At 44.8% G+C, this 23,119-nt stretch overlaps 1 protein-coding gene across 5 annotated transcripts; it reads right to left on the reverse strand.

The window, feature by feature from the left end:
* Positions 1–91: 91 nt before the first annotated feature.
* LOC146551807 (filamin-A-interacting protein 1-like) lies at positions 92–23,119 on the reverse strand. Of its 5 annotated transcripts, none has more exons than XM_085257265.1 (6): positions 22,939–23,119; positions 11,401–11,678; positions 10,914–11,087; positions 10,505–10,683; positions 1,407–4,212; positions 92–735 (listed from the first exon to the last, which is right to left on the reverse strand). In XM_085257265.1, exons 2-6 carry the CDS (start codon positions 11,671–11,673, stop codon positions 529–531), a joined length of 3,639 nt encoding a protein of 1,212 aa, XP_085113391.1. In that variant the 5' UTR covers positions 11,674–11,678; positions 22,939–23,119; the 3' UTR covers positions 92–528. The 5 variants fall into 5 exon arrangements, with proteins under 5 accessions (XP_085113391.1, XP_085113395.1, XP_085113393.1 ...); XM_085257269.1 differs by lacking the exon at positions 22,939–23,119 and adding an exon at positions 21,922–21,982; XM_085257267.1 differs by lacking the exon at positions 22,939–23,119 and adding an exon at positions 18,443–18,648.

The raw sequence follows: 23,119 nt of genomic DNA on the forward strand, positions 1-23,119 counted from the left end.
TTTCCCTCAATCCTTGGATGCAGGCCCGGGCAAGAAGCACTGGTTGTCACAACTGCAGGTACACAGATGAGTTAACATAAGTGTCTGCATAAATGATCACACCACACTTTGCTCTAATATCACTTTTATTTACAATATTTTCAATACAAATCCTTTAGAAATGCACCAAATTTTCACATAATTGTGTACTTTTTGTGTCTAATATAAAACAAATAAACTCATTATAGATTAAATATCCACCCCAAGAAAGAAGCCATTGATAGCAGCAGAGTCTTACCCAAATGCCCATCACAACACACTGTAAAAAACAACAAAACAAATCATGGATGTTTCAGTCTAAATGGCAGAAATGCAAATAAGAAGTAAAGAAGTAGAAAATACCTTATAAAAAGTATAAAATCAGTCTCCTGCTTAATAATAATAATAAAGAAATGCCTTGTAAACTATAGTTGAGTTGTACTCAAACACCACAGCTTTTACTATGAATCTCTCTGAAGCACCATGTAGATACGTTTGGTACTGTGTCTCTCAGGCTTTTCCTCCATTCTGTAAAGTACTGCTATTCACGCTGGATTTCTTAACTTCTATCCTCATAGACTGACTCTCAGCCCGCGACTCCAGTTTCACTCCACCGGAGACCCCCAGGGATCCCAGCGCAGCCTTTCCCGTCTTCAGGCTCTTGGACATTGGGATGCGGGTCAGCCCTGAGCGCGGTGGCTGGGCATCGTGCCCGGTCTGTTTGACAATAGAGAGAGAGTACAGTTTCTCAGGCAGGAGAATGAAAACAGTTGAGCCACACCGACACTAAGTTATGGATTCATGGTAAAAATCATGCAGGAAACAGGAATTGTAAATTAGTGCAATGTAACTGATCTTATGTGCTAAAAGAGCAGCACAAATGAGAAATGTAAACATTTATTTTTCACTGAGCGAGCGAGTGCTTGTCCAGGCCAGGTTTCAGTACGCTGCTGACGGTGCCAAGCTGTTTTGTGTCAGCCAGAGCGCGGAGGGCCCCGAGCCACGGCTGTTTGTGAATGTAAACAGTAAACACAGTGTAACAACTATAAATTACAGCCTGATTAAAGCAGGGTGGCAAAATTCCACCTCATTATCTCTGCTGCTCTCAGACCTGCACATGGCCCCGTTTCTGTCACACTACCCATCGGATCCACAAAGAGCAGAGTAAAAGGGGTCCCGGGAAACACCACACACAGTGCTGCATTATCTCTCATCTCCAGAGATGTGAAAAGAAGCTCATGGTGAACTTAGGAAACCGCTATCAGCTTGAGTGTTCCTATCAACTCTTTGATCCAAAAATGTAAAAGAAAATGAAGAAGGTAAGGAAAAGAGATGATCCAACTTAAAGAAAACAGGAATTATCCAAAGCTGGATGAAGGAAAACTTACCATGCCTTGTGTCGTTCTGGAAGAGGAGGACGTAACAGGAGAAATTGTAATGCTGCTCATCACTTTGCTCTGCGTGCTCCTGGTAGTAGTGGTGGTGATTTGACGAGGCGAGCGCAAAACTGTCCCAGTCGATAAGGTCATTTCCTTGCTCTCTGTGACAGCAGCCACCGGCCTGACGACCATCTTTGGGGCGATGTTGTTGCCTAGATGAATGTGGATCTTGCTATCGTCAGTCGTGGTGATGATACTCGTGTTGCCGTGACCCTTTCGTACAGGCGATGGGACTATCTGCTTCTCGGGGGTAACCTTGAACACGGCTCGGCCCATGGTCATCTCCTGAGGTTCTGGGGAGGCAGATGCTTCGCACGCTACAGCTGTGCTCACTGTCATGATGGAGACAGGGGACAAGGGTCTTCCTGAGTTAGTGGAGGAGGTTCGGCTGGTTTCTGGAGACTTGGCTCTAGATATAGCTGTGATAGTGACTGGAGACTTGGCCCTTTCGGGGCCCTGAGACACAGCAGGGGACTTTCTCCGCTGGGTCGGAGCAGTGCCGGTGGGAATGATGGTGATTCTGGATTTGGGTTGAGATGGATTGGGGCTGAGGGGAGCGGAACTAGAGAAAATGTCCCCAGCAGTCGGGCTTCTGATTTCAAGAGTTGCCATGTTGTTTTGGTGATCTGGTGTCACTCGGATGTGGAAAGGCTGACCTGGCTTCTGGGGCATGGTCAGCTCAGAGGAGAAGCTCTCTCCATTGTGCAGTGGCTTCTCCAGGTGGGTCTCTTGAGGGCTGTTGTCCTTTCTTCTCATCCAGGGAATCCAAGATCTCTTGATACCTAAATCACTGCCAGATGAAGGTGAACGCTCAACAGCACTGCCTTTCTCTGCTGGCTTCTTCAGGCACTTCTGTCTTAAGTTGTTCATAATGTGGTTCTCTTCTTGAACAGACTTTCTTATAAAGCCAGCCGGGGTATCCTCCTCTGCTGGCTCGGAGGACGACGCTTCTGTCTGCACGCCAGTGGAGGTCACCGCCACGTCCACTATTCTTCTCCCATTCAAGCTGGGTCGCAGCGCTCGACTTTGACGCTTAGCCATCTCCAGTTCTTTGGTGAGATGGAAAACTTCAGTGCTCATGTTCTTGGCTTTCTCTTCTTCTTCCAAGAACCTCTGCTGCAGGACGGAGAAGTCCACTTGGAGCTGAGAAAGCTGGTCTTCTTTGTGCATGAGTTCGTGGATCTTCTCCTTGAGCGCTACCACGTCACCTTGCAGTTCCCTGGTTCTGGCCTCCTCTCTCTTGCAACGTTGACGCAGATCTTCCTCCTGGCTTTCCTCCTCTCCTTTCTCGATTGCTTTATTCCGTGCTATCTGAGTCCGCATTTCCTCCACCTGCTGGGACAGAATGTTGGCTTTGTCCTGTTCACTCATGAACTTTTTCTCCAACATGTCGTACTGATCCTCTGTCTTGAGAAGATCTCCCTCTACCACTTCGAGCTGTTTGAGACGGTTTTTCAGGCGCTCAATTTCAAACGTCAGCTCCTTAACTTTGTTGTCATCTCTGATGATGGGCTCAGATGTTCTCTGCATGTCACATTTCACTGAATTCTTTCCAGAAAGTTTTTCTGCTTGCTCAAATCCATCTAACTTCTTTTTCATTTGGTTGACTTTAGAGCTAAGGTCCTTAGTTTTATCAATTTCATAAGCTAGCTTAGTGCTAAGCTCGCCCTTTTCATTCGTTAAAGTCTCTATTTTGGTTTCCATCTCTGATTTCAATTTTAGGAGCTTTTTGCTTTCTTCTATCAGCTTCTCTGTCACTTCCATAACTTTATTCTGCTCAGCTTTGACCAGGTTGCTTAAATCGTCCTTTTTCTCCTCACATGACTTCACTGTTTCCATCAGGGTCTTTCGTTCTTCCATCAATGCGACGGTCAGTGATTTAAGCTTACTGAGGTCATCCTTAAGGCTCAGCTCAGACTTTTCCAGCTTTATCTCAGATGACTCGAGCTCTTTCATACGAATCTTGAGAGCTACAACTTCGTCTGAAAGCTCTTTGGTCAGGCCCTTCTCTTTTTCTAGAGCACCGTGTAACTGTGCACACTCGGCTTTGCTAACGCTAAATGCTCCCTCGAGTTTTTCCAATGCCATGATTCTTTTTTGGAGCTTCTCCACTTCCAGTCTGAGGTCTTTACTCTTATTGTCCTCCTCTTGTAGCCTCTTCCGTAGCTCCTTACACTGATTTTCTGTTTTAGTAATCTCCTCATCCTTTCCTTCCATCTCCAGCACTCGTTTTCTCAAGTTCTCTAATTCAGCAATCAGGTTTGAGTTGTCACACTCCCCCCTGCTGATCTTCTCCCTTAGCTCATGCAGTTCCTCCTCAGATCTCCTCAGTGCTCTGTTGCTTTCCTGTAGCTCCGCAACCTCATTCGTGAGGCCTGAAAATTTTGTATTTAGTTGACGATTGAGAAGCTCCTGACCGGCTAGCTTGGCACTCATCTCTTCGTGTTGTTGCTTGAGCTTGTCGGCTTTCTCTTTAAGCTCGGCCTCGAGGCTCAGCACCCTGTGTCCATCTTCCTGAGCACGCTGCCTGGCTTCACTTAGAGCCTGCTCACGCTGCTGCAGCTGCTGGCTGAGCTCCTGGACCCGCTGGCTCTGCTGGTCTATTTGTTCCAGGTGCTGCTGCCGCTCATTGACCAACATCAGGGTGAAAGACTTCAGCTTGACCAGCTCCTCTCGCACCTTGGTCAGACGTTTGGCGTGTTCGTTCTCCTTTCTGAGCTGGTAGGCTTTCTCGTTCTCAAGCAACTTCTTCAGTCTGAAAGGAACAAAAAAAGAAAGGGCATTATTCTGGAAGGTCACTGACTTTAAACTTGAAATTTGCATGTACGGGAGGAAACTAGAGTCACAACTCCAACAGAGTGAATCTAGGAGCCTGTGGCAGGGATTAAGGACAATAACGGATTATGAAGCATCAACAACCGGTATGACGAACGCAGACTGGCAGACAAGCTGAACACTTTCTATGCTCGCTTCAAGGCTGCATCATCAACAAGTGCCCAGTGGAGAGAGTGGACAACTTCAAATACCTCGGAGTTCACATCACGCAGGACCTGTCATGGTCCTGCCACATCAGCACCGTGGTGAAAAAGGCCCGACAGCATCTCTACCAGCTCAAACGCTTGAGAGACTTCCGACTGCCCTCCAAGGTGCTCAGGAACTTTTACTCGCGCACCATAGAGAGCATCCTGACGGGAAACATCTCCACCTGGTTCGGGAACAGCACCATGCAGGACAGACGAGCTCTACAGAGGGTTGTGCGATCAGCTCCGCTCCGAGCTCCCTGACCTGCACTCAATCTACAGCAGGCGGTGCTGGACCAAGGCCAGGAAGATCGTGAAGGACCTCAGCCATCCCAACAATGGACTGTTCTCTCTGTTGAGGTCAGGAAAGCGATTCTGCTCCCTGAAGACCAACACAGAGAGATTGAGGAGGAGCTTCTTCCCGCAGGCGATACGGTCTCTCAATCACACCACCACACAGTACTGACCCACACATATAGTTCTTACACACACACTGGACATTCTGGACATTTGTTTACACCAGTGGCCACTGCACAACTACACTGCGTGGTCATCTAATCTAATCACTCTATCACAAGTCACTTAAATAAATCACTTTAAGCATATTTGCACTGCACAAGACACTTACATGTGGATTGCACAGCCCTGGACATTATATTTCTTGATACCATTTAGTACTTTTACAGCTGCTGGTATTGTTCTATATTTCTTCATATATTCTTATATATTTCTATATTGTGTAATTTGTTGTACAATTATTTTATTTTTAACTTTAATATCAATATTTTATTTTATTCCTTCCAAGCTAAATTTACCCTTCATTTTAATTTTCAGATTTATTTCCTATCCTATTCATAGTCTTTTTTTCTTTAGGTCACGAGCAGTTGTCTAAGCATTTCACTGCATATCCTACTGTGTATGACTGTGTATGTGACAAATAAAATTTGAATTTGAATTTGAAAACTTTATGCACTGACTCCACACTCTAAATCAAACAGTGGTATAAACAAGCCCAGCACTTGAAGCTATCTAGAAAGAACACGGATAAAACAATTATCAGTCACAGTCCTGGTAGAACACATAATTCATGCTACAGTGTCCCAAACAAGCATCCAGAGGAAAACCTGTCAGAATGAAACACTCCAACATTCCTACTATTTTCAATCCTGCCAAAGCAATAGTACAAGAGAACAAACTGCTACTGAGTTTCACCAACACCCCCTCACCAAGCAGTCATCTTTTCTCTTAGCTCCTTTCTATGCTGCTCATGTCCATTCTCATTTCCAGCTCGAAGAAAATCCATACAAAGCAGAATGCATGCAGATGCAGTTCCTGCCTGTACACTCCCGGGGATATTGTAATACAATATTCAACCTGAACCTTTTTGCATTGCAAATTAAACCAAATTACAAGAAGCATCAGCACAACAAGGATGACTGTGCATTTTAAACAACTCGTAAAGAGACTAAATGAGCTCCATTCAAAATGTATGTGGTCACAAGACCTCAGAAACTTGCTAGATTTAAAACTTACCCACTATTGATGCTCTACAAGTAGCACATGAACCCTGTTCTTCCCGTGCAAAAATCCACAGTAGCAGCAATAGGAGTAGCAGAGACCTCCTGTCACTTAAATCTTCCACCGGCACACTCCAGGCGTGGCATGAGGGCAATGAAAGGTGAATAACTACTGCGAGGAAACAGCAGACTTCTAGTGAGTGATGCCACCTCATCCATGTAAAGCAGTGTGAGAGTGTGTGAGAGAGAGAGCTCTGCTTCAGACACTGTGAAGGGGGTGGGACCCTTCCACAGAACCAGTGTTTTGCAAAGCTCCCCTCAGTTTTAATGCTTTTTATAAAAATAGAGATTAGCCCAATATAACTTTGTTTCCAAGTTTACTCCAAAAAAAATGAATTAGTGTTAATGCTTTCTGAGGCTCACATTCAAAGTTATATCATTGTTGCTCCATTTTCCATTCTGTGTGCAGGATAATGTCTCTGCTGTGAGCTCACTGGTACAAGAGAGAATGTCTGCTGCAGTTGCACTTTAGGGGAACCTGGACATGAATGAGGCTCCCTGCAAAGTCTACATATGATGAGGAAACCAGATATGGAAGAGTTGGATGCCTCCCTTGAGGTGATAGAGACATGGCAATAAGAGTACGAAGCGCTACATCCAGACTGCAGCGCGGGGCCGTGTAGCTACAGTTAATCATTTAAACAAAACCACAGTTTAAAAAAAACCACGTCTGCCAGTGAACTTGTAGATAAACATCGACATTGATTCATAATGCCAGCAGCTTCCATTGCCAAGTGTGTTTAGCATACCTGGCTACTGTACAAAGAGGCCGTCCACATGTGAAAGTGTAGCTCATAACATTTCATACTTACACAGTCAGAAGTCACTGACACCCTAGAAACTGGAACTCTAAAATTACTTTCATGCAAAGGTCAGAGTCATGATGTCAGAGGGGTTTGGCACTTGTGGCCAAGTCATGTAGATTTCTAGTTTACTGTTACTAAGGAAGAAATAATTGTGGTGTACAATGTCCAAAATGGGAAAATACAAGTGTTTGTGTTACCGTTTCTATGAAGCACAGCTTAGCTTGTGTTTCAACTTTGCAAGAAATTGCTTTGCGTCCATGTAAAAGTGTGTGTGATCTAAAAGCCTGTGTCAGTAGGATGAAGATGGATGTAGAAAACAAGTGGCAAAAGGTGCAGAGCCTGAGCTCTGTGCACTCTGACTTGGTGTTAAAGGAGAGCAGACAGCATGCTCGATAACGGCAAACAGTTTAAGTTTGGAGGCCACGTCTTCATTTTGTGTGCGTGACTTTGCGCTCTTTGAAACTCCCGTCAGGAGTGGGAGCTGCTTCCTCCGTCAGTCTGAACACATTCCACTGTGCCACTTGAAATATTTAACATCTTGACACATAAATTACTTGTTGTCTGAGAGGGTGTTAATCGCTGATGGCTGCCGGTCTGAAGGAGCTTCTTCTCTGCCCATTTTCTGCATTCCTCAAGGTGTTTGGCACAAGAGCGTTTGACTTCTCTCTCTTCACTCTCATCTAGATGGCTGGAGGAGATCACATCCATAAGGATGAGAGCATGACACGCTTCCATCTCACCTGAGAGAGTGAATGACTGTCTGTTTGCATGTTTTTGTGTAGCTGTTAGCACTTGTGTCATGTTCTCTTTTAAATCTGTTTTTCCTGTTTATGTTAACCCCTCCAGCCCCTGGCTACTTTTTTTCACTTTCTAGGTAAAGTTTTAGTGAGTAAAAACTCCATAAATCTAAGGCCTAAGGGAAAAACCTGCTACAGTGTGGACAGCAAACGTCTGTCCCATCTCTCAGTGCAAGTGAGATTTGAAAAACAAAATTGGAAGTTTTACTTCCGGCTAAACAAAATTGATGTAAATTAGACAAGAATAACACTGCGTGAGCTTTACTGCGAGCTCCGTCAGGCTTTCTCTTTAATGAATATACCATGGACATGTTAGATTTCCTCCTGGAGTTGAGCTGTTTTCGCATCCCTGTGTATGGTGCAAATAGAGGAATCTGAAACGTGCAGGTGTTGACAGAGTAAAGACCTGGCAGAGTTCATCCTCTCTGCTCTCTCTTTGGGGTGACAGAGGCCGCCATGTGTGCGAGCCAAGGAACCTGCTGGAAACCACCTGGCATGAGATGGGGATCAACAAATGATCGAGTAGAAGTAAATTAACCCGTTTAGTTATGATTTGGTCGCTATTACCAACCGCAGCACTTACAGCTAAACTTCACTTATCCTTATCTCTCTCAATAAAGGTTATCTTATCTTATTAATTATAAAGTTTCAGATCAGATTCTTTTGGAGTAAAGTTGTGGAATGTCACTCAAACAACTTCACAAATATCAATTAGTTGTTTTCCTTCAGAAATGTTACAATAACCTCATTTGAATATTTGCAGACTCCTTTTGGTTCATGTCGGTGGTAAAGACGGACAATTTTATAGGTGTGGTCAGGGTGAGACCACTACCTATGTACCTCACTGCTTATGCCAGGGGTCTCGAACTCCAGTCCTCGAGGGCCGGTGTCCTGAAACTTTTCCATGTGTCCCTGTTGCAACAAGCCTGAATACAGTTAGTAGGTCATTAGCAAGACCCTGTAGAACGTGACTGCATGCTGAGGTGACAATTCAGCCATTTGATTCATGTTACAGCAGCTCATGAGTGAATGAACATGGTGCAATAAAAGTACTGTTAGAAGTAATTTTTCCACTTCAGCACGCAGTCAAGTTCTATACTCTTACTAATGACCTACTAATTGTATTCAGGCGTGTTGCAACAGGGACACATGGAAAAGTTTCAGGACACCAGCCCTCGAGGACTGGAGTTCGAGACCCCTGCTTATGCAACACAGAAGAGCTCGACCAGTCCAGCTAACACAGCAGGATACACCACAGACAGGTCAGCAGTCCCTCTTTCCTGTTGCTAAAACTCATGAAATACATGCAGTTTAAGCTGGTTGTGTGCACTCTTTCACTAGGGCTCTGTTTAAAACAGGGGTGGGGAACTCCAGGCCCCGAAGGCCGGTGTCCTGCAGGTTTTAGATCTCACCCTGGGTCAACACACCTGAATCACATGATTAGTTCATTCGCAGGCCTCTGGAGAACTACAAGACATGTTGATGAGGAATTTAGCCGTTTGAATCAGCTGTGTCAGATCAAGGACTAAAACCTGCAGGACTCCGGCCCTCGAGGCCTGGAGTTGGACAGTGCTAGATTAAAGTATCAAATTTCACATAAATTTACTTTAGATTAGTCTTTCTCAAACTGTGGGGCGGGCCACAGTGGTTGGTTACTGCAGGTGGTCGTTTCTGTGGGTAAATTCAGCTGCTTATTTCCCAGCTGTGTCTTTTGTGTGTGTGTGTGTGTGTGTGTGCGCAAAGAGGTAATGTCACAGTTTTAAAGCAACTTTTTCACAGTCATTATAAATTGCCACATAAGTGCTCCAGTCTGTCTTACAGATGATTATGTCGTCCACATATTTTGCTGTTATTTTTATTTTGCAAACTATGAGTGCAAATAGCTTTAAATTATGCATCGCCGTCCGTTTGTGGAAGCTGCAACAAAACAATAACAAAAGAATAATCTCCAACAACCAACAGTCAATTAAACCCTTTTATATGGGAGTGTTTGCAGTTAGCAGGGCCTTCTCTCTCATACACTCCCATGGCACAAATACGCTCTCACATACAGGCTTGCTTTATCTCTATGAGCCTTCTAAACACAGAATTTCACCATCTCCCCTCCTGTGTTGTGTGTCCATGCAGCCGCTCTGAGGTTGCGAGCCCATGTCACAACCTCAGCAATGAAGCTCTGACATGTCCTTTAGCCCTGCGCTTGTCTTTCCTGCTGTTCTTCCACCCCATGGCTCTGTGTCCTCTTCTCTCAATATCTGACCTGTGTCTTTCCCACAGCAGTCCAAGTCCACCCTGCCTCTGGCCTCTCTTTCCTTGAGCTGCGTGACTCTCCCCTGCATACAAAGCTATGCGAGGTTATCATTCAGTAAGCGGCACCTCCCTGTCTTCTCCCGTCTCGCTTGCGTCACAGGTTCGATGAAGCCATCTTTCATGCAGTCTGAGATGTTTTTCAAGCATTCCTTCCCTCGACTCTCTCCCTTGAGCCACCTGATGCACTGGCTTCATAGACTACACTGGAACTGCACTTTATGCTTTCTTCTTCTTCCCCTGCTGCTTTTACCAGGTTCTCCTTCACAGTTCCTCCTTTTACTTCTCATACCTGTAAAATTCTGTATGAACATCACATGATGTTTGCAGTGCTACAGCAATAAATTTACTTTCTGTACACCATTTTTTCACTTTATGTGCATATTGCTTTCTGTTAAATGAACATATTTGTAGGTGCTTCTCTCAAAGCTTATTTACCAAATGATTTAAAATAGCGGGGCAGCTAAACAGTGTCCAGGTTCAGATAATGGTGTTGCAATTTTACAGCCGCTGGCTCTTGCATTCCTTTCCTGATCTCCTCACCTTTCTCTCTCCTGCTCCAGGAGGTTGGTGAAGTCGTCGCTCTTGTTCATGTAGTCGGCGTGCTTCCTCTTCTCTGTGTCCAGCTCGTGGATCGTTCGCCGGTGGCACTTTTCTGCGAATAGCAGCTGACCCAGCATCCGCCGGTACGCCTCCTTGTGCTTCTCCTGCAGACGCTCGAGCTGAGACGGCAAAGACGAACACGCACACACAGAAACAAATAATTCCAGTTGCTGTGGTGCAACATGCCGAGTGTTTTGTAGCAACAACCTCCTGCCAGGTGGTGACAAAAACATTACTTTTATTAGTTTCTGTCTTGTGATTTCTTGGATTTCGAGGGTCTTGAGGCCTGTTAATAAAAAAGTAATTTTGATCATCCCTCAGGGTTTGTGACTGACACTCGCCTACTAACCTCAGTCATCGGTTTCTGGTAGACACTGTGGTTGTGTGGTTTGGTGCCTGTGATGACGCCGTCTCTCTGAAGGGCCTGGAGGGCCGAGCCAGGGACCGCAGAGCCATACTGTGACTCAAGGGCTTCTGGGGAACTCTGTTTGGACTTCAGCATGCAGATAACATCCTCTCTGGCCTGAAGTTACATGGAAATGATACAGAGGGTGTTAAAAACTTGCTAGTCTTTGCTTTGTGGATCACCAGTTTACCTTTCAGAGTTCTCTAAAGTACCAACTCGATAAAGTCTAGGTGTGGTTGTCAGTTTTCTCTGGTATGTTACATTTTAAACCACAAGAGAGAGCTGTTGTGCAAAACTTGCAGTTACTCAAGCCAATAATGTTCAGGTACTGCGCTCATCCACCTTTTCTCTTATCATTGCACTTGTCCTGCTTATAGCTGCAGATCACATACAGAAAGCTAAACACAAAGGGAAACAATGCCTCGCCCACCTGAATCTCTCCTTCCATGATTCCCAACAGTGTCAGCAAATCCTCTTTAGACAGATCCAGGATGTTCTGTCTTTTATCTCCAGCCTTGGAGGAATCCAACGGTTTGTCTTTGTCAGAGATCACCTCGACCTCCACTGTTTCCTCACCATCTTTCTGCTGGACTTTGGCCTTCAGGGTCTTCACAGGCAGGCTCACTTCCTGTTCTTGGTCACCCTGTGGAACTCCAAGTACCCCATTGGCTGGGGTGTCCACCCCACTGCTTTTGGATCTCATCCTACCTGAACCAGAGAGAGAAGGAACAGGTTTCTCTGTTTTTAATTCAGCCTTTTATTCGGTTGCATCCCACTACCATTCATCTTTTTCCTTTCATAGGTATTTTTGGTTCAGGAGTGTGTTGTTTGAGTTTGGCTTCCATTCCTGTTCACATTAACAGACCTTCTGACCTGCACTGATCCGATGACAAACACAAGCACAATCATTGTGTTTGTATTAAAACTGGATAAACATGTCTTCTTCTGTTAACATCCCTAATCTGGAGTGAATATCAATAATTACCCACCTGTGTGTGTGTGTGTGTGTGTGTGTGTGTAGTCCCAAAATCACAAAGGCATATAAGGGTGAGTGTTGGTAGAAGTGCATGTACTTATCACTGGTTCACAACTTCTGCTGTCATTTCTGAATGTTTTAAATAATTTAAAAGTAGTTTGCAACTGAGCCTGTGCACAGCATGAGTTCATTTGTATTTATGAGTCAAGTTTACAGTTGTCAAAGGTTGGAGACACAGCTACAGTCAATTTAGAATAACCAATGAACCAAACCGCCGGTGTGGCTTCTCAGTCACAGTAATCCACACAAACTCCACAGAGAAAGATTCAAACCCACGACCTTGGTGCTGTGAGGTGACCATGCTAACCACTGAACCACTCTGCCACCCTCTTCAGTTAATATCATTTTTTTTAAGTTATGAAAGCAGTGGGTACAACTTTTGGAGGACATGGATACACAAACTAATTTATATTTATCCTCCTACGACCTGGTGTCCACACATGTGGACGTCACATTTTGGGTTATTTAGGCCAAAATCCTCAATTTTGCTCTTCAAGGGCCTGATATCCACTTACGAGGACATTATGCTGCCACTGTTCTATTGAAATTTTAAACAAATATCCTCATATGTGGCTCTCATTTTTCTCAGAAACAAAAAAAAAAGGTCAAAAAAAAATCTGGTAATTCTTTGTTTTTACATTCATCAGGTGCCAATCAGCCCAAATATCAAAGAGAAACTTAAAATGCATGTTGTGGAAGAGTTCAGGTCTTAGGAGGTTAAATTAGTTACAAAAAATGGCAAAAATGTGACATTAAAATTTCCACATTTCTGTGATGCTAAAACAAAAGCTAGGGGCAAAGACCTCTACCCAGTTCTCAAGCTGGGAGCTGACTCCACACACGAGAACAACAACCAACAATGTTAAGAGACTGAAGAGAAGTTTGTTTCTCTGTCTCTGTGAATGTGAAAACGTGCGTGTTCTTGTGTGTGTGTTCACATTCTGTACGAACAGAGTGCTCTTTGTGATCGGTTTCAGATATGACATCAGCAGCTCTTTATAATTACAAACAGAAAAGCACCCTGAGCACCTAGAGTCCCCCTGTAAGCCCACAGTGATGTCATAGCGCCCTGACCTCTGAATCATCCCAAATAAGCCGTCCAAACTGTCAGGACTTCTCTCTGGTGCACGTTCATGGAAGTGTGCGATAGAATTCACACATATGCTCTACTGGAACATCAGTAACTATGCGTATCAGTCCAACCTGATAAAAAAGTAAAGCTCAGTTAGATTTTCTATACAATTTCGAGAAGTTTGAAAGAGAGTCTATCAAACTGCTGCTTCACATCAAGAGAAATGCTTATCTTCTTCAGTAATAAAGGTCACCAAAGTCAAGACTGCAGTGAATTCCAATGACGCTTGAAACCGATCTCTTTGAATCCCACTTGTTTCGGGGAAAAACACCTATGTACGAAAATTGGGGTGCAAGATAACAGTGGCAGCATCTCTCAGTTCAAATAAAGAGGAAAGAAAATCAAACAAACGGACCCATTAAGTGCATCCTTTATCTCGGAGTTCAGAGAGTGCACTTTGGCTCCGAGGAGATCTGGTTCTTAACTGGAGATTAATGGCGGTGCCTTCTTTCCTGCTCATACCTATTAGTTTCAGCTGTAGGCTCGCTAACGTTCATTCCAGTGTTGTGGTGCAGCAGTGTGCGCGAGTGCTGATAGTGTTGGGTCCACCATTCAAACTGTGCCAGTGTTTCTGAATGATGCCCAGAGGTCGAGGGCATTAAAATGACCACCTCTGGGACACGAGCGTGACGAAACACAGAAACATGTGTAGTGCTGCAAATGACTCTGGCAGACTTCCTAAGGACAAGATGGTTGACACCGAGTGAGGACCGTGATGGTTTATTTTTAATTTCTGGGCCGACGCCATGAAAATCCAGCTACTGTAACAGCTCGGCTCACTTTGCAGTGTTACTATCGTTCAGCAGAGAAGGCGGGCGAGTGCAGTTAGAGCTGACAGATGTAAGAATAAAAATAGCTTCAGGTCAAATTCAGTCTTGTACAATAAAAATTCATATGAGGAAAATGTAAGAATGCATTAAAAGTAAAGCAAACAATCAAAACAAGGTTTCAGACAAACTGCCCCAGAACACAAACATTAATTCTGATCTTATTGTTGAAATGCAGCTCACTTGACTTCACGGCAACTATATATGTTTTTATCATGTTTAGCTCTGAATAAAGGCTTTTGTCCTTTTTCCTAATAGGGGGCGGGACCCTATCTCGCTACTACAGGCTCAGAGGCAGGTCACACCCCGGGCAGGTGACCAATCTGAAGCAGGGCTTTGAGTAAAACATACAAAACTTTATTTAAACCTACCAGCTAATGCAGGGGTGGGCAATCTCAGTCCACGAGGGCCGGTGTCCCTGCAGGTTTTAGGTCTCACCTTGGGTCAACACACCTGAATCACATGATTAGTTCATTACCAGGCCTCTGGAGAACTTCAGGACATGTTGAGGAGCTAATTAGGCCATTTAAATCAGCTGTGTTGGTTCGAGGACACATCTAAAACCTGCAGGGACACCGGCCCTCATGGACTGAGATTGCCCACCCCTGAGCTAATGCCTTTCATTTAGGTTTTTGGAAATAGCACATCATTTTCTACTTAGTTTAGCACTGATTTACAGTACTAATTATCCTCCTCATGAAAGGCAGTATTCACTCTTCTTTTATCTCTTGTTTGGCCTCCACCAGCTGAATATACAACTGTGTCCTCACAGGAACGGTTCTTGCAAAACTAAAACACGGATCGTAAAGAAAGCTCAGATGAGTCCATCCAGCACTCCGTGGCTCCCGCGCCGCCACCCGCCTCGTCCGCTGGGGGTTCTGGCGAGCCCGTCCAGCCTCCCGTCTCCGCTGGGGGGCCCGAGGGGCCCGTCCAGCCACCAGCTGCTCCACCGGCAGCCTCATACACGTCTGCAGTAGCAGTGTCATCCACGCCGCCGCCAGCTGCAGCGCCTCCGTCTCCGGCTTCATCCTCGCCAGCTGCAGCCTCCGCGTCTCCTTCCTCGTCAGCTGCAGCCTCCGCGTCTCCTTCCTCGCCAGGTGCAGCCTCCGCGTCTCCACCCACGCCGTCGCCTGGTCCAGCTCCAGCATCATCAGCATCATCAGCTTCATCCCCGTCTGTAGCATCAGCATCATCAGCTTCTGCTTCCGCCTCGTGTGGTCCATCCTCGTCTGCAGCGTCAGCTGCTGAGCTGCCGTCTGGTCCTGTGCCCACCGAGCCTCGGCCAGTACGCCTGACACTTAAGAGCCGCCGCCGCTTTCCGCGGCCGGCCCCCTGAACAGCTCCGTCGTCTCCTTCGCCGCCGCCGTTGCCTTCCGCGCGGCCAGCCCCCTGAACTGCTCCGTCGTCGCCGCCGCCATTGCCGTCCGCATGGTCGGCCCCCTGAACTGCCCCTGTGTTTGGGCTGTTTTCTTGGGCTCCGGTGTTTGCTGTGCTCTGCTTTTGTTTTCTGTTCCGAGCCCTCCGTCCTGGGCCCCCGCCGCCCGCCCTGGGTTGTTTTCTGTTTGGTTTTGTTTTTCTGAGTTTCGGTTGTCTGGAGCCAGCCCTTAAGGGGGGGTGGTACTGTCACGGTCCTGGGTCTCCTGACCCAGCGTTTTTAGTTCTTTGTGATGTTTGTATTATTGTACTTGTGTGAGTTATTCTATGGTTTCTAGTTTCGATCCCTTGCCCTTCATGTTTCTCTGTGTCCCCTCTGTTCTGTGTAGTCTGTGTCTGCATGTTTGAGTTCCCCTCTGTGTCTCTCGGTTCTTAGAGTCCTCTGCCTTATGGTTTATGTCTCTGTGTTTCTTGGTTGATCTGATATCCTCGTGTTGGTGTTGTTCCCAGATCATCATACTAAATGTTGTTCCAGGATCAACATTGCAAGTGACCAATCAGAATGTTGTGACGTCATACTTTTGCGACTTCGGGAAAAACCGGCGTAAAACAAAAAACTGTACTAAAGCTGCGTGAAACTGCCTCTGTCCGCCGATCAACGGACCCTGACCCTAACCCTAACCGTAACCCTTTAATAAACAGTAAGCAGAATTGATATTGTCCTTGCAACATTGGAATTTCATAAATGCACGAATGGCTTGGCGCTCAAAAGAATAACGTCACAACAATGTGATTGGTCACTTCCAATGTTGAACCTGGAACAACATTTTCATGATGGTCTGGGAACAACACCAACACGAGGATATCAGATCATCCGTGTTTCTTAGTTGCTGTCTCCACTGTGTCAAGTTCGCGTCTCTGTTTTACTTTGATGGTCCGTGTCCTATGTGAATGTGTCCTGCTTTGCTTGTCTCGTCAGTCCTGATTTCTCCCAGCTGTGCCCTCCTTCTGTGTCTCATTCCCCTCGTTACTTCCCAGTGTATTTAAACCCTGTGTTTCTCTGAGTCAGTGTCGCGTCGTCCCTCATGCTGTGTGTGACTCTCCCCGTGCCTTCTGGTATGCATTTTAATTAGCTTTTCCCAGTTTAGTTTTGTATTGCTTGTGTTCTATTTTCCAGCAATAAAGCTGTGCTTTTGAGTTCAAGTTCTGTCCCCGTGAGTTTGCGTTTGTGTCCAATCCCTGCCTGCCACACAGCCGAAACATGACAAACACTGCACAGAGTGTTAGAAAACTAAATATATCTCAACGAGAAATGCATTTGTCTTTAGAAATCAACTTTTAATTTATTATTATAACAAGTCCAACATTCCTCAGCTGCACAACCTGATGACATTTAATATCCAACACTTCCTGGTAGCAGAAAATAATAAAATCATTACAGTTTCACGGCCTTTGCTGATTACAGTTTAACAACTTTTGCAGAGTCCATAAGTATTTGGACTATTTGACCAGGTTTTTCTCCATGTGCAACCACAGCTGATCTGAAATCTTGCTGTTGAAACTGCTACATATTTATCATCCTCATGGCCAATTACAGGCAACTCATGAACACAACTGTCATGTGTCAAAGCCCACTGTCTTCACAGTTTTGAGTCACCTTGACTGGTCGCTGCAGTCTTTATCAATTTAATTCCGCAGAGAGACAAGCTGGGATTCCTGAGTCACGTGACCTGAATTCCTCCCTGCCGTGAAGCATTCCCATTTGTCTTTATGGAAAAGAAAGGAGAGCATGCAGACAGTAAATCTGTACTCTAACATCAATGACCACCTGTCACAATGTCCACACACACTCACAGCATCTAAGCCATCACCACTGATGGTGCGGCATCCAGTACTTCAATCTAATAAGAAATATCCTAAAACCCAAGTCCAAGGCCTGAGTCTAAATTTAAAGTGGGACCCATATCTGCCCCAAGGCTTGGGCAGGTCCAGCTGTCACACACGTGTATTTATAGGCCCCAACAAAGCACGTGCCTCCATTCCAAAGTGATAAAAAGAAACTGTAAAAGCTAATCAGTGGTCCGCACCGATGTTCACTTTATGGCTTACATATACCTTTAGTCCGAATTATGTTTGCTCCCAGCACGCTCTAATAAAATTTAATAGGCATAATGTTGTAGCCTGTGCCAGATACACTAATTATGTTATGGTTACACACAGAGTTAGAGTTGGAGAAAATGACTGAAAACTTATTAAATAAATGAGTCATTTATTTGCCAGTGGTTGGTCTGCTTGGGCAGATACGAGCCCTCAATCGCACAGAAGGTGGTGGAAAGTCAACTACCTGCATCCTGTGTGTGTTCATTTGCAGATATTCCCTTTAAAGACACCATTAGCTGAAATAAAATTATAGCATGATAAGGTCACGAGGCTACTGAAAACTGAGCTTGTATGTGATGCTCGTATCAAGAGGTTGGGCCTGGTGGCAAAAAACTGGCATATAACCAAATTGATCTGCCGGATGAGGACGGAGGTGATGAATAAGGAAAAATGACTTTTTTGATTCGGTGTGATTTGATGTATTCACAGCACAAACCCAGCGTGACCAAAAAAGGAGAGAGAACTGCACGAGAGCATTAGGGTACCAGTTCTGCCAGAGAACACAGATAAAATGCAGCGTGCTCGAGCAGCAAGAAAAACACACCAGCCCTGCCAAGACATGAAAGCTCCAATCAAAACCGTCTCTGCGGATGGGTTTCGAAGCTACCAGTCAATCCATTTATTATTGAAACTTTTGTGAGGATGCAAGGGTACAAAGCCGCAGTCTGCTCCAGGAATCCATTTTGGGAGACGGAGCCTTCGAGCCGAGACGGCCGGTGGCCTTCACGGGTCAAATTTTACATAACAGTCTTTTCCTGGGAAAACTAAAGACTCTGTTGGCAGAAAAAGTTTGGAGTGATACTTGTTCACATTCCTTAAAGATTCTGCTTTCATAAACGTTCTTCTTGTAATGTTAAACTGAACCATCAAAAAGATTTTGTGCACATAACGCGAGCATTTACAGCTTGTCTTACCGTAATCATGGCTTCTATTAATACTTAACTAATGCTGGCATAGCACACTGGAGCAAAATGTCAGCATAGGTGGTGGGTTTCATCTTGTAGTATTCTCCTGATGTCACATTAACCTGATCCCCTCATGGGAACCAGCCGAAGCTTGAACAGTGAGCAAACCGAGAAGAATGCAGGTGGCTCTCTAAGTAAGTCTTTGCTATTAGAGCAAACACGCTCTTTGCTTGATAAACACTCAGCGCAGGTAGGCCGTTAATCAGTCACTTATAAAACAGGACGCATTCGTGAGAGTTGTTGTGAGGGCACTTTGTTAAATATTCACTCAAGCTGTTTATTCACTCTTACTGTGTAAATCCACCGGCGAACCTAGCGAGATGAAACATGCTCAGATTTGGGTCATGCATTATAAACACTGCTGCACATGAAGCACACTTAGATTAGACATAGTCTATTAGAAACATAGTTTCAAACACGACGATAAACGTTCACATTTTAACGATTCCCATAGCAACGGCATTTAGTAAGAGTCACTTGACTCTCGTTGCTAAAGTCTAGCGGCAGCATCGGTAAACCAACACCAACTAATGAAGCACTAGATCTTTCTAGATCTGGTTATCATCTTTACCCTCTCTTAAGGAAGATATTAAGTTCTGAGTGTGCTATGAATAGAAACAGCAACATATGGATGAAGCACATTCAAACGTGGGAAAGAGACATAGGCTCGGCCATTTGTCTAAAATCCTCTGAATGCCAGCTGAAGTCAGCGCGGAGCAAAAAATGGGCGACTGAGAGAGAACTTAGAAAGTCATCTTAAAGCACACATCAAACGTCTGTTTGGTTTCCATAACATGTTTTCATAGCTGTTCAGAGAACAGTGTTTTTGTGCTAACTTGCAGCTCTTCTCCAACCATTAGAGTTCTGGAATTTATTGGGAATTGGACTGGTACTGATATGGTGCACTGGAGCACTCCAAGTCCTTTTCTACTGCAAACCTCATTCACCCAGTTTCATACATATTCATGCAAACACTGTTTTCTATACCTAAGAGCTTTGTCTGACAATTGTGCACACACACACTGGACTGGAGTAGCTGTAAAATAAACATCGACCTTCCGACGGGTAAGTGACCAACTCTACTTCTTGAGCCCCTGTTGATCCCAGCTGTATGCCAGGGTGGCGACTTGCAGAACAATCACAAAAACCTGGCAGGCACAAAGGCTCCTCCCTCCATTCTGTCCTGCGTCTACTATCCTCTTCAGTCACACCAACAGCACCCAGAAGCTTTTTTAATCGTTCAAATTAATAAAAGAAAATGTTGATAAAAATGTGTCACCGCTACCAAAGGTGTAAAAGTAACTGTTGCTGGAGATGAAAATTGAGCTTAGCAACTCAGCGACCCAGATATTTTATCTGAGGAGGGTGTGGAGACCAAAACAGAGGTAAAAAGGCTCCAAAGGTCAGAGAGATTAAATATGTGTGGACGGGAAAACAGTGGGCAGAAATTTCAGCTTTAAAGTTTAAAGTTTGCAGCTGGCCTTCCAGTAAACCTAAGCTATCGCACGTCGCAGCGCTCGGAATGATAATGTAACACATGGCTAACCACAAATCTCCAAACTGCTACCCATTTAAGTTTGTAAGTGAGCATTTGCATTGTCTTGTGCTGGTGCCATTGTCAGTTGTTTACCTTTTTTACAGATGGGAAAAAATGAAAAGCATTGTTGCAGGTGAGACAAAAATAAACTAAAGCATAACACGTCTGTCAGAGAAGAGCTCTGACTCGCTGAGAGACGTGTGGAGTCACAGAGTGATTGGTTCAGGGACAAAGACGGCCTGTCTTAGTCACAGAGGCCAGTCATCTTCATTCTAAAGGTGCCTTCAGATGTTTTACTGTATATGCTGGTTTGTTCTCTCCTGACCAGTAATATCACTGGAATGATGAAGGCTGGTGTAACTTATCACACAGGAAATCACCAGGAAAGTCATGATTATGTCACTACTGGCAAACAGGGGAAAAGTTTACAGAATGGGTCGTGAGGTTTGTTCCCAGCTGTGAAATTTGAAATGTCTCCTGATGCAATCCATATTTAATGCCAGAGCGGTCCAGGCACATCATGGTCCAAAGATCCGAACCTAATGAATGACATCACTCGTCTTATTATCGTTAAACATCAACAGCCAGTTAACCAGTCCCCTGTTTTTAGCACGTATGCGTCGCCATTCTGACCACAACATATCAAGTGCTCTTTAGAATATCTTGGGTTGCCATGGAGTTCTGGGCTTATTTTTAAATGAAGGGCACATGAGTTATAAGTACCGCTGTTCTGCGAAACATCCCGAAGTATCTAAACTGCATTTTTGGAATTCAAGACCAGGGGCATTTATACGACTGTAGCTGTGCATGTGTCGGTGACAGCTGTTGTCGAGGCCCCCCAGACACGCAGGAAAGACACCGGCTACTGGCGGAACAAGCTCCGCCTCCTGTTTCTGTTAGTGCACGTGTCATAAAATGAATTAGCCCACATGAACACGAACACACAAGATAGAGGTACAGGTGCATATCGATGCAAGTATAAAGAACGGTATCATGATAAGCAGCATTTACAGGGTGCTGAGGTGTCGGTGTCAACGTTTAATCCTGGAACAATGCTGTTCTGTCATGTGTACCACTGTGTACTCACTGCTAAACTATGTCACCTTGTGCATGAGAAACACCTTAAGTGACATAGAGCTCAAGTGATGTCGTGAGGTGACACACGAATCAATGCTGCTCTGGCGGAGACCCAGCCTCAGCTTAGTTTCAGTTAATCAGAGACTGCATTATTGATTTACACAAAGACTGATCCATTAACAAGCTGGGACTGATTACAGTCACAGATCTGTCTCTTCTGATTGCTCATTCAGCTGACTGAATTTCTACAGTGGCCAAATGTAACTGAGTACATTTACTCAAGTACTGCATTAAAATACATGTTCAGGGTTCTTGTTCTACTTTAGAAACCTTTATGCTTCTGTTATATCTATTTATATATTAGGCCAAGTCTGTGTATGTTTTACATATAAAAAAATAAAAAGTAAGAAAAAAGAGTTAAAAACAATCCCGAATTGAATCAGCTTTATTTCTATGGCGTAAAATCACAACAACAATGTTATATTGTAAGGTAATACACTGCATGATAATACAGAGAGAACCCCAACAATCAGATGGCCTCCTATGAGCAAGCACTTGGCAACAGTGGGAAGGAAAAACGTCTTTTTAACAGGAAGAATCAAACTCCAGCCCCAACCTGCCACGGTCACGTGCGAGAGGAGGAGCTTAGCCACTCCATCAGCAGCATGCAACATACATAGTAACACTGCAGGAATAACAATAACGCACTGCAGTGACTGTGTGACCACAGAGTAGCTTTAAGTATGCTTTACTATCAATAACCCACGAAATATCATTAGAACTCCTTCCATCGGTGAATTTCACAGACTATCCTGAGAGTGTGCAGGAGTAAAGAGGACTTACAAGCACAGAAATGTTAATGAGCAATCTCTCTGCACCGGGTCTCTCTGTCCTGAGGCAGGGCTGGTACCACTGGAAGGCAGGAAGGGAGAGGCTGCGCTGCGGTCTCGAACACTCAAGGAGGAAAGAAAACCCTCGACTCATCAGCGGGAGCTGGCCTTGAAGAGACCGAGGCGCATTTCACATTTTTCTTTTCAGTTTACTGAGACAGGGTGACGTATGGCCTGACAAACAGCGACTGGCAGGAGCCATGTGTCTCCTCCTAAACACTGGTGACTTCATGTGAATGAAATGGAATTCATTTCGGTGTCATTACATCCCATAAATATTCCAGATGAAAGATGTCATCGTGCTGCAGCTCGTCGGGCCTAAGCTTCTTAATGCTGAGCAGCGCAGCAGTGAGAGCTGCATGAGGAGGCGAAGGCGGCGCGTGTGGGAGACGTCGGGGGCAAAGGTCGACTGTGTGAATGTGTACGATATCATTCTCATTTCTTTGCAATATCTCAATAAACCACCATGCCCTGCTGTGTTGTGGGTGTTTCCTCCCACATGCCCACATTCTTTACAGTAAATGGTCTCATTCACACAGTAACAACGTGTAATTCATTGAGAAATGTTTGATTCATGACTTTCTTTTATCCGAACGTGCTTCATTTCCATTATCAGCACAGAGACTAGTCGTGTGTCTGCTCGCACACTAATTAATTCAAAATGTTTAAACGCTCATTATTTGGAATTAATCACACAGGAATGTGGGGAATAGTGTTTTCATTCACATACTGCAGAACAAATGAAGCCAGGAGACTCTTTTGACCAGTGCTCTTTACTGGCTCAATAAAACTGATGACAGCCGAGCAGCAGCAGCACCTGCACTCAGCCGTTTCATTCACTACAGCCTGAAAGCAGAACAGCTGATAAGCTCCACTCTGCTAGAACCGCATGTTTGTCATTGGCTCTTTCCCTCTAAATAGCAGAGATTTTTTTTCTCCAGCATGAGAGATGCAAGAGATGATCACTCACCTGCCGCTCTGATGTTTCCAGAATGTTTAACCAGTTAGTAAACACAGCAAGTAATCCTAGAATCAAAAATAATAAAAGGCAAGAAGGAAATACAGAGTCCACTCGTATCCTCTGGCTTGTGTGGTCCACTGGTGGTGTCTGCTTCCCTGCTCTCTCACTCTCTCCCTGCCTCTCTTCTTTT

Source organism: Mchenga conophoros, linkage group LG19 (genome assembly GCF_057382185.1).
Source record: "Mchenga conophoros isolate Kocher_MC1m ecotype Shallow Benthic linkage group LG19, M_conophoros_male_GT1.1, whole genome shotgun sequence".
NCBI classification, from domain to species: domain Eukaryota; kingdom Metazoa; phylum Chordata; class Actinopteri; order Cichliformes; family Cichlidae; genus Mchenga; species Mchenga conophoros.

Bases quoted from the DNA above. Each gene is read 5' to 3' on its own strand.
- LOC146551807 (XM_085257265.1), bottom strand. From the start codon at position 11,673: ATGAGATCCAAAAGCAGTGGGGTGGACACCCCAGCCAATGGGGTACTT. The intron at 10,684-10,913 runs GTTAGTAGGCGA...TTGCCGTCTCAG, and splicing joins ACCAGAAACCGATGACTGAG to CTCGAGCGTCTGCAGGAGAA. The intron at 4,213-10,504 runs GTGAGGAGATCA...TGTTCCTTTCAG, and splicing joins CTGGAGCAGGAGAGAGAAAG to ACTGAAGAAGTTGCTTGAGA.